The following is a 12209-nucleotide window of genomic DNA, read 5'->3' as shown; positions in this document are numbered from 1 at the left end:
AATTACTGCCTCATTTCTCTAAACACTGACCAATTGGAGCAAAGAGAGATGTGACCTGACCCATTTAGTGCAGTGTTACAAAATCTGGTTACTATGAGGCATGTGGTAGGAGGGTTGCTTGTTAAGTTGAACGTGCGGTCCCTGTGTTACCGACCATAAAGGCAAAAACATACATATTTAATTGGTAACATGTTGTGTTTTGCACAGTCTGAAATAAGGGGCTGTTTTTCTGAATAAGGAAATAAAATCTGGGTTAATAATATCCTGCCGCATGCATGTCCACTCTAAGTGAAAGATAACATGAAGATTGCACGTTTTAAATCATGTGATTCTTTTAACCGTCACCCAAACAAATGTAAGCATTAACCCTCAAACAACCCAAGAAGCTGTGATGCAGAAATCTTTTAACTTCTGCAAACACACAGAACAATTAGAGTGGGAAGAAGTACGTTTTCCTATGTTTGCGTATGAAGAAGTGGGAGAGTGACACAAGCAATTATGATGAGAATAGAAGAACTATTTCTGAAAGCAACGTGAATAAATCTTTTTTTTGTCATTGTTGGCAGCAGCACTAAAGAGTTTCCCAAGTGCTGCTGATCAATATCAATCAAACTGCTGTTTCCTCCCCAGGACCTCTGATTTCCTGCAGTTCTAACAAGAAAGCCATCTGCATGGGAGTTTAACACTTAAAACTGAGATGGATAGTCAAATTAAATATTAAAATTAAATAAAAAACAAACAAACAATAAAATAAAATAAAATAAAATAAAATAAAATAAAATAAAATAGTTGGAACTGGTTTGTTCGTTGATAGGCTTTGAAAGGTTAACAGACCAATAAGACAGATAAATGTGAATCAAGCCACTAAATTAGTATGTTCATTTAGTGCCGTTAGAGAGGAAGTAAAGACAGTAATTAATTCTATTCTACAACTAATCAGTAAGCTTAAATTTATAAATAAATGAACATTTAACTTCACAAATAAGATGTTATAAATTCAAGTGTTGTATATAAAAAAAAACCAAAACACTGAACACAGTGGAACAAAGATGTTGTCCTCACAGCATCATGCAGATGCTTTTTATGGGTGCAGAAATAGACTCTTAAAAAAAAAAAAAAAAAAATTCAAACATTTGTTAAAGTGAAATGAAATAAAACCACAAAAACAAACTAATCAAGGCATGGCGCTTGGTGCTAAGCTGCCGCAGGGGCAAACATCCAGCCATGAACACAGTTTTTGTCCACAGATCTGCTCCAACATGCATTTTACTGTTAAACGTTTGCACTGCAGTTACCCTCCAGAAGCACAACAGCATACACAGTGTAGTATGACCCACACACTGTAGTACACGGCCATCCAGCAACACACAAAGTCGGGACTGATGGTGCGATTTGGCCCCGAGCAGAGAGTGATCTTCTGAAAGTAACAGCAACATTGTGTGGTAGCATTCAGGGATGCTGCCCCACCACACAAGCTAAACACATGATTAAGGTTTATGATGCAACTGAAGAGCCGAATTCGCTACGCTTATATTCACTGGGCGGCCGTGACGGTGATGCAGCAAATTAACTGGAAGGAGGTTGTCTGAAACTGTGAGGAAAGAAAACGGTGTGGAAGGAGGAAAAAAACTGAAACTGAAAAGATCATGTGAAACTCAAGGTTTTATTGATCTAAAATCTTTGATATTGCTTCTTTAGGATGTTGCTTTTATTCTTCTCACATGATCCACCCTTAATGCCAAACTTATCTTAATAATATCTAAACTTATCTAAAACTTATCTAAATGCCAAAGCTTGTCTGCTCATATTAAACAGAAATTATTAGATGAAAGTCAAAGCATGTGCAAAACTCCACACAAAGCCAAGCAGGAATTCAGGATTTGGTTCAGTAAAACCAGCTAAACAAGGACGACTTGCCCTACGAAATAACAGCAGCTAATTTAATCTTCTGTGTCCATGCAGGACACAATGAGTCCTCTCTGTCCTAGTGGGGTGTTAACAGAAGCACTTCATCATCTCTGCATGTGGCGGGGTTTGTGGTTGTTCCCCCAACCCGGGACTTGTGTTGAGTTGCTTTACCAACCTCCCAGAAAATCCACCAAAGTGCATTAATATAAACAGTGAGACTGTATGTACAGTATGTACAATATTTACACTGATCTCCCAACGATCTCTAGCTCCAAAAACAAACTCCGTCATCTGCTACGCACACTCCCAACTCTTCACGAATCTTAGCTCTGAATGAGCTGCTTACAACCCTGTAGCTCCCCCCTATTACAGGAAGCTTCCCATTTAACTTCAATAAAGGGAATTTTGTTACCAGTCATTTGTCTACGCAACTAACATTTATACCGAGGCATTTCCCCAGAACACATACATTGGATCAATGTCCCCCTCACAATGTATAATCCATGCATAATGGAAATAAACAGAATAACATGTCCCCAAGGTGGCGTCTCCTGAAGTCCCGTGATGGTGACGTCACTACTGCAATGCGGCATTCCTCTGCATCATAAGCGCGGCTCTAACGTTAGCTTGTTTTCCACCCCTCCAGCTCTCCGTGAACATGGCGTCACCTGTTACGTACACACTTCATCATCCAGTGTGCGCCCTCAATCAACTATTACACCACCCAGGTAGGTCCATTAGTGTGTGTGTGGTGCAGGGTCTTGTAACGCCGGTATGAGGACACAGAGACAAGGCTCTTTGTCACACTGCATATCTGGCGGAATAGCCACCTTCAGGTAAATGTGCTGGTGGTTTATGATGCATTAATGCAGATGTTGCCAAACCTAACATCATTTCGGGGTGGGAGGTTTGAACGTTGTGTAGTTTGAATGTTCTCCCGGTGTATGGTGGGTTCTCTGCGGGTACTACGTAATGTAAGTTGTTTTGGATAGAAGCATCTGTCCAATGACTGTAGAACTGAAAGTCAAACACTTCTCTGAATGCATTAAACAACACAGCTCTCCTTTTAACACTTAATGTCGCAAAGAAAACAATACTCATGAACTGGAAATCAAAAAGGCAAACAAGCATCATACAATGTAAAAATTTACTCTCCACAGAAAATCTATGCATACCCATTCAGAGTAGAACTCAGCTTTATTTGCAGAGTGCCACTTCACAACAGTGTGGTCTCAGGACACTTTACAGACACATCACTTCAAGCCAAATTATAAACAGGCTGGTTAATAGAAACCAACTGATTGCATCAAATCTTGACTTTGATCAAATCCTCCATCATGAGCATGCACAAGGTTAGGGTGGGAAGGAAAAAACTATCTTTTAACTAGGGATGGGCTGATCCACTTTTTGAGAGTTCCGATCCGATACCGATATCCGAAATTCGAATATCTGCCGATACTGTCTATGGTTATGATTGCCGTTATGACTGTGTATGATTTCCTTAGGTTGTAATAAATGACCCATCCTTTTCGAAGTTACCTCACCGATACAAATATCTATCTATAAAGATCTAATAATTTCAAAAGGTTTTATTTAGATTTGGCACATTTTACCTAAATACAACTATAAATGTGTGGTTTTGAAACAAAGATCTTGCTTTTATTTTAACTTTGAAACAAAGATCTTGCTTTTATTTTAACAAAAAAATGTCACATTTTAAGATTAATTTATGTCTTTTAAAACAGGTCCGAAGCATTTCATCAAACACATCTGCGCTAACTTGACTCGTGTGGTATTGGGTTGTGGTATCGATAAACTTTTATTAATACCAAGAATGGGTACAAATGATTGGTATTGAGCCGATAACGATACTAATATCGGTATTGGTGCATCCCCACTTCTAACAGGATGGAAAAACCTCCAGCAGAACCGGCTCAGGGACGGCAGCCATCTGTCTTGACTCATACAGTTGAAGAGCTTTTCTGTTTCCACTTCGTCCTTATTCATTCTCTGCAAACCTGATCATTCATTCATTTACTCATTTTCTGCCCATCCTTTTCCTGATTACTTCACTCAGCTTTCCTTTTCATTCCCAAAACAAAAAAATTATTAGGAAAATTCTTGTGATTATTATGATTATTTATTCATTCATTCATTCATTCTCCTAACTGCTTAATCCAATTCAGGGTCGTGGGGAAGCTGGAGCCTATCCCAGCAGTCTTAGGGCAATGGCAAGGTACAACCTGGACAGCTTGCCAGTCCATCGCAGGGCCACACAGAGATGAACAACCACTCATGCTCGCACCCACTCCTATGGGCAATTTAGAGTACCCGATCAACCTAACATGCATATTTTTGGACAGTGGGAGGAAGCTGGAGTACCCAGAGAGAACCCACGCATACACGGGGAGAACATGCAAACTCCACACAGAAAGGCCACTGACTAAACCTCGCACCAGCCAATAATCAAAACCAGCAACCATGCCACCGTGCAGCCTATTATTATTATTATTATTATTATTATTATTATTATTATTATTATTTTTAGTTATTTTTTTCCTTCCTACATTGTGATGGATGGTAAAATGGAATGGTTAACTTATTTAGCACTTTTCCAGTCATATTGACCAGTCAAAGCACTTTACACTACATGTCATATTCACCCATTCAGACGCATACTCAGACCCCAATAGGCACATTGGGGTCATTTGGGGCTCAGTGTCTTGCCCAAGGACACTTCAATATGCAGTCAGAGGAGGTCTGGAATCGATTTCCCATCCTTCCGCTTGAAAGACAACATGCTCATCTTCCTGAGTTACAGCCGCCCTATAATGATGATACAGATCCAACCACAGCTGTTTCACTAAATAATATTATGACTAATTTAACTAAACTAAGGCTCCCATTTTACATATATTATCAATTAATGTAATTAAACATAATTTAAGTCTACCAAACTATATAACCATGCATCATCACTCATGGTGCAATTAAACCCTTTTGTCTTATTGGTGACAAGTCAAATATTCTTCAACCATCTTCAACAGGTTTACAACACTGACATGAGTAATTATTTAAAATCTGCAGAAAGTAAAAACACAAAAATGTATATTTATATCAATATTTCATGAATAAGTTGTTGCCAATGGATGAAAATGAAAGAAATAAAAGACTTTTTTGTTTTCTGCCTGAAACCATACCCATCATACAGAAAGGATAAGAGATGATGCATGTAATTTCAAGGAAATGAGGTGAGTTGATGTGGCTGCAGCTGTGATTAAGTGAGGCAAGCTTTCAAGCTCCAGCCTAAGTTCATTACTGCGTGGATTCTCAGAAGGAAACTATGCTCATTTTTAAAGGGTAAAAAAAAAAACATCTATTTGTCTCAGTGAGTCCAGCAAACAACTTCATTTTAGATTTGAAAAAAAAAAGTGAGCAAATGTTCCTGTATTTCATGCATACGTTCATATCCCTAAGGACGAATTTGCCAGACGTGCAACATCTGGATATCCTGTGGGATCAGCACAGCTGAGATATTCTGTTTATAAGCAAATTTACTACCAGACTTAGTCCTTTCATTTTAATTTTCTGTGACAACATACATTTTTAAAACATTATATGAGTGTATATACATACACATACATATGTATATATATATATATATATATATATATGTATATATATATATATATATGTATATATATATATATGTATATATATATGTATATATATATATATATATGTATATATATATATATATATATATATATATGTATATATATATATATGTATATGTATATATATATATATATATATATGTATATATATATATATATATGTATATATATATATATATATATATATATATATATGTATATATATATATATGTATATGTATATATATATATATATATATGTATATATATATATATGTATTTATATATATATATATATATATATATATATATATATATATATATATATATATATATATATATATATATATATATATATATATATATATATATGTATATGTGTATATATATATATATATATGTATATGTGTATATAAAGCTCTGGGAAAGGAAGACAGGAAGGCTCTAAGCTTTTTATCAGCGCTTTCTTTATCAACCTAGAGAAGCTTGCCTAGCAACCATGCCTGCTGAGCTCAGAGACGTTGCTGTGGTAGCCATGGAGACGGGAGCACACGCAGAAGTTTTTACCTCCTTACCTTCTTCAGAGGTGATTTGCAACTTGGGGAAAACATTTTCCATTTTTATGTTACAGTTCATCATCTGAGAAGCTTGTGTGTGGACGCAATCTGACGCACATCAGTACTGAAAAGGATGTCTACTGAACTTTAATTTATTCTCAAATAAAACTCCCCAGCTCAGGATCAATAAAAAAAGAAAACCTCTAAGAAACTGTTTAACTGCTTCTTGACGAGAACCTCCTGTACAGGGAGCAGCATGAGATATGTGCAGAACAGTGGATCAGTCACAAAATCATGCACAGAAACTCAATTAAAGGACTCCACCAGGCATTGGCATCCAAACAAAACACAATTCAAACCCAAAGCATATAGGTATGTAAAAAAACCAGAGAACAGCTCTGTCCACCTTACAGCTTCTGCTAATTACTCCAATTCTAGCAAACCACACAATCAAGGTGTCACATGTAAGCAGAGTCAGCTGATAACAACGTTACCTGGCTTATCACTGTGCAACAAACACTCTGTAAGCTAGCAGCCAGAAGAGTAAACAAAAAAATATTTTAAAAAATCATAAATCATGTCTTCTTCTGTTTTCTGGTCACAAGTTTTATTCCAGCTAATGATCTGCTAATGCTGATCCAAAAAAACTCTTTGACCTGCTGATGTTAAAAGCTCTGTGATCAGCTAATACTAAAAACTATGTGATCAGCTCATGCTAACAGCTCTGTGATCTGCTAATGCCAAAAACTGTGATCTGCTAATGCTAATGCTAAAATGTCTGTGATCTGCTAATGCTAAAAACTCTGTCATCAGCTAATGCTAAAAACTATGTGATCTGCCAACGCTAAAAACTCTGCAATGTGCTAATGCTTACAGTGTGATCTGCTAATGCTAATGCTAAAATGTCTGTGATCTGCTAATGCTAAAAACTCTGTCATCAGCTAATGCTAAAAACTATGTGATCTGCCAATGCTAAAAACTCTGTGATGTGCTAATGCTAAAAAGTGTGATCTGCTAATGCTAATGCTAAAATGTCTGTGATCTGCTAATGCTAAAAACTCTGTGATCAGCTAATGCTAAAAACTCTGCGATCAGTTAATGCTAAAAACTCTGATCTGCTAATGCTAAAAACTCTGATATGCTAATGGTAAAAATTCTGCTAATCCTATGACTGCCTTTGTTTCATTAAGATTCTGGTAGTTTCCATGACAATGAAAGGGTATTATTGTAAAGTATTCAGTCTTGCTATAGCTTACTATCTTGGACTTCACTTCTATCTGGATCCTGGTGATGTTTCTAAGGTGACTTTGGGGGATATCCCTGGATTCTCCTGACTGACCACTGATAGAGGTTCTGATTATCTGTGTATCAACTTCTCAGGTTAACTATCTTTAGCTTCTGTTTTTACACTTTCTTATCAAACAACTAATTCCAAGATGTACTGAGCTGCTTTTCTTTGGTTTTCAGACAGTTATATGATTTTCTTTTATGAAGCGATTACATTACCTACTGCCTTGAAGTTGAATTCGCTCATATCTTGATTCTGACTCTTTTGCAGTAATGTCACATGTCTGCTTTCTTTGGAGACCAAAATTACACATAGATACTTTGTAACTGTAAAGGTATACTTTGTGTGTTTAAGGTAGGTTATTTGGACACGAAGAATAAGAATAAGAAAACAGTTCAAAAACCTTTTTTTAAAAATCACATTAATGAGAGTTATAATTTGCTTCTCAAAGACACACACTGACTTACACGAGTGCCAGGCCGAGGTAGTTGGCGGTGCTTCCCCAGTACATTGGGTTCTCTATCAGATTGAAGGGAAAACCTGTCACCTTCTCGTCCATGAGGATGCCAAAGTAGTCACCTGAAACATTAACAAACACACAGACTGGTTTACTGCTGGAATATATTCACAAATGAGACATTTGGTTCCATTTAACAGTGAAAACCATTTGATTTGATGCCCATTTTCCCTGGTCAGTGATTGCATTTGGTAAGACAACACCTGATCCAACAGTCTTGGTAAACTTGACCTCAGTGTTGTATTACATCACTCTGTTGCCATGGTTTCTGCAACATTTATGTCTTGTTTTGAACTTTTACTAGACAGATTTCAGACTCGCTTATAAGAAGATGGACATTTTCACATGTTCCTGACAAATTGACATGACCCTGAAGTCAGAGTGCAGATGCATAAGCAGGGAACATGACTTTGGCACAACACAGCACTGTGAATGGCGCCCTGTCTGGCTGCCACGCCTCATCTGGCGTTAACAGATGTCAACAATGATTATGACATCATGTGAAATCTCCACAGTAGCATCATTATTAAGGTGCTTTATATTTCACGTTTCGTGTCAAGAGCTAGTTTTGAATTTTAATAGAAACTTTTGGATACATTTCTTTAAACTGATGTGATGGTTGTGCATTTCCCATGGCGACCGGTGACAAACACTTCAGAAATGAGTGTTACTAAGCAAGCTCCTGACAACTTCATCTCTAAGCTGTTTCCCAGAAAGGCACTGAAGCGTGAAATGTATTTAGACAGTTGTTTTTAAGTGCCATCAGTGGAGATACAGTCTAAAAAAAAAAAAAAAAAAAAAAAAAATATATATATATATATATATATATATATATATATATATATATATATATATATATATATATATATATATGTATATCTATATGTATATATATATATATGACAACTTAAAAAACAAGAATGAAAGGTAAGTTGCATAATATTACACATAGATTAGAGCCATTAAATCAGCTCTTGGCATGAATTTTAAGCACATCAGTGCTGACAGGATACAGATGGAAGGAATTTTTCAGTGATAGCACTTAGTATTAGGTGCAATATCATTTGCAACACCAAGCTAATGACTCATTCAGCTCAGCTGGCATTCCTGTTGGCTGTCATTGCAGAGGGATTTCACATTCAGTCTTCTGAGTCAGTACCAGTTCAGCTTTAAAAATGACCTGCAAATTTGACCCAGAAACGTTTCGGCTCATTATGCTTAAAAAGCTGAAAATCACAGATTAATGAGGGAAGTGTAATGGATTTCATTTTCTGTAAAAATGGCAGCTGAGCTGGCTACAAGGGAATGCAAATTTTGCAAATATCTCAGTTGTTGCTCATCCGGTCCCCCAAAAGAAGGAAGATTAAGTGCTTTTAGAGAATGTGAATTGCATCCTGTTCCATTAAACACTCAGTCAATACAAGTCACTCCATGTCTCGGTAGTTTGATACACAGAAGAGTAACTTTATCCGTGTGATATCATTAAAAAAAAAAAAAGAAAACATGAAAATGTGATCCTGCTTCTAGATATAATAATGATAAAATCCAGTTAGTCAAGCTCCATTTTATCTTCGGCAGAAACATTCTCAGGGACTCGGTTGGACTCTAATTTATTTTGCTTAAGAAGCTGAAGACGTTCATAACACCTGAACAACATTACAAAGTTGCAACTACTACACACTAGGGGTGATATTGACCAAAACAACCACTGGCAATAGAGAAAGGAGAAGAAAATCTGGCCATTTACCACAGGTAAACAATGGAGAAACAAGAAATTCATGCAATCTTGGAGGTTTTGATTTTACTTTTGTGTTCAAACCTCATGCACTTTTCACAGAATACGTCCAGTATTAACAGCAGGAGAGGAAGCTAGCTATCCACTTTATGACACGTTACGCCACCTTCTCTCCACGGTTCATTTCCGTTCGCTTTCACACTGCAAACTACACGAACTGTGGTTCACTTGCACATGAATTGAGACCCCCGGCTCCCCCGGAGTTGGCTTCTTTGGTGCTAATAGTCATGATTTGCTTCTGGCCGTGGTTTCCTGCCTTCTGGGGGTTGGATGCTCATGATGGAGTCTGGAGCGACAGAAGAGACCTGCAGGTTGTTTTGCATTGTTTTTTTTAAAGAACCTGCATGTGCTCCAGTCTCCACCACATTGTCTCCCAGTTTCACTGGTAAATCAGGCTCTTACCCACTGGTCTTTGTTTTTGCAAGTAACTTACTCACCTTGTTGCTTTTTCTGCACTTAAATGCCTCTTAGCCATGCTTGGACTCCAAGTAAACATCTGGAAATTTGTCTCCTGCCACTTCTTCTGCCTGCTCTCAAAACCTCCCTGCCATCTTGGACATTCCCCACCACGACCGGACTCAGTCCTGGACGTACCTTTCTCCACTACTGGACTTATTCTGGAACCAGTAAGCCATTAACTACTCAACTAATCTCCACAGACAGCCATGATCTTTCTAGACTCCTCTAACCATCTTCTCCACCTACTCTTCCTCGACCAGATCATTGCAGACTTAAATATCCTCAAATCAGTGATAAATTATTCGTCATTCCTCAGTTCTCTGTTGTCAGTCTGCTTTTAAGTCTCACCGTGTGCAACAGAAACCCTCTGCTCTGACACAAATGAGTGTTTACACACCTCCAAATGAACTATACTCTCTATAGAAGTGGCCAATTTAAACATGTTGTTTAAAGTGGCCAAAAGTCCCATGGTGAATGCACCCTTATGCAATAACTGGCTCTGCTTGTCGCAGATATGCAACCTGGTTGGTTAAAAATTGCTATGGGCGTGACAAACAAATGTTTAATCCAATTACCTGCCTTTACTTTATTCTTAACACCTGCTCTTAATCAAAGGATTTTTGCAAAGACTTTTGAGAAGTGTCAAGACAGCAAACAACTGGTGCATCAGGTTATGTTGGAACAACTGTTTTGAAGAAAAACATAAAAAATAAAAATTTTATACTGAGTTTGTGAGAAGTAAACAAAAACAGCTAGTGTCTTGGTAGCAGTCAAACGACTCACAGTTTGATGAATCCTCAAAAAAAAATCAATTTTGGGGGCTGAAGAACTTCTCAAAACAAGGCTACATCAGAGCAAATCCCATCAAAACAACTCCGACCTAAAAATAAAATAAATAGGTAGAAAATAGCAAATGCTATTTATAGTTGTTTTTTTAAGCCCCTTGCCTGATAGCAGCTCAGATGGGCTTTAGCCGACCCATGACCCTAAACTGGATTGAGTGGGTAAAAAAAAATGGAAAAATAGACTATTTTCTTACCAGGACATCATACTGCTTCACTGAATGCATGGTGGTTACACGACATACTTCCTCACAGATAAACTAATCACCAGGAGCTTCGTTAAAGGACTCTGATAGCTGACTGAAGGTAAGCAAAGTGTTGAAAGGTGGCAGTTATTTGTCCTTTTTGTGTCTTTTCACTCACTTTTTCTGTCTTATAAGTATTCTGTCAACAGTGGTATATATTAACAAGGCATAATTAGTGAAGAAAAAGGTAAAATGGCCAAAACATACTATATATTCACCCTGTTTCACTTTGGTATGAAATGCAACAGCATCAGTTGTTGTACTACGGCTAATTTATTCATTTCCTCATTTTTTAAGGTTAAGGTACTCTTTAAGTCTCAACCACGAGAGTCGTTTTTCTTTTGACTTGATTCTCTTTTTAGTTCATCCATAACTTTAGTCACAAAAAGAAAATGCATGCGTAATTTTGTGATATTAGCCTTGATTTCATAATGATAATTTAATTGGATCATAATACTGAAAAAAATTCAGTAGTTAAACACTGTTTACTCCTCACTGATGGAGTGAACTATGAAGTCTTAACTGATCAGCTGGGTTCACTTATGAAGAAGAAACATAGTCTATACTTTTCTTTGTTCCCAGTTAGCAGCTGATGGTCCTTCTACAGTTTAATACAGTAAGGTAGTGGAACCAGGTTTATTAATTTAGCTTGTGGTTGCAGCTTCTGATACCGTTAGCCTAGTTTATCTGCTCCTAACAAGGCAGTGTCAATGTCTTTATTAATATTTTATCAGCTAACTTGTCAGGATGTACAGGTTGGCCCTTTTTAATACTGCAACCCCCTAAAACTATTTTTTTCCTTTTAAAAGTGCTGAACGAATATCTGGAAGTGACATATATGTCAAACATTCCCAAAAGTAGACAGGAAAGTAAACTTTATGAGTTTTACATCAACAGAAAACTTTTGGCTTGTATTAGTATTTATTATGATTATTTCTTATT

At 37.0% G+C, this 12209-nt stretch overlaps 1 protein-coding gene across 1 annotated transcript in view; it reads right to left on the bottom strand.

Annotated features, from left to right (window-relative positions):
* The window catches only part of pemt (phosphatidylethanolamine N-methyltransferase), a 95004-nt gene that overhangs the window by 20757 nt on the left and 62038 nt on the right, over positions 1 to 12209 (bottom strand). The window contains exon 5 of the mRNA XM_079260427.1: positions 7877 to 7988. Within this exon, the coding sequence (XP_079116553.1) occupies positions 7877 to 7988 (112 nt within the window). The remainder of the gene's footprint in view (positions 1 to 7876; positions 7989 to 12209) is intronic.

The sequence above is a fragment of the Telmatherina bonti genome (genome assembly GCF_933228915.1).
Source record: "Telmatherina bonti genome assembly, chromosome: 21".
Taxonomy (NCBI): Eukaryota; Metazoa; Chordata; class Actinopteri; order Atheriniformes; family Telmatherinidae; genus Telmatherina; species Telmatherina bonti.
This window is presented reverse-complemented; position numbering and strand designations above follow the sequence as displayed.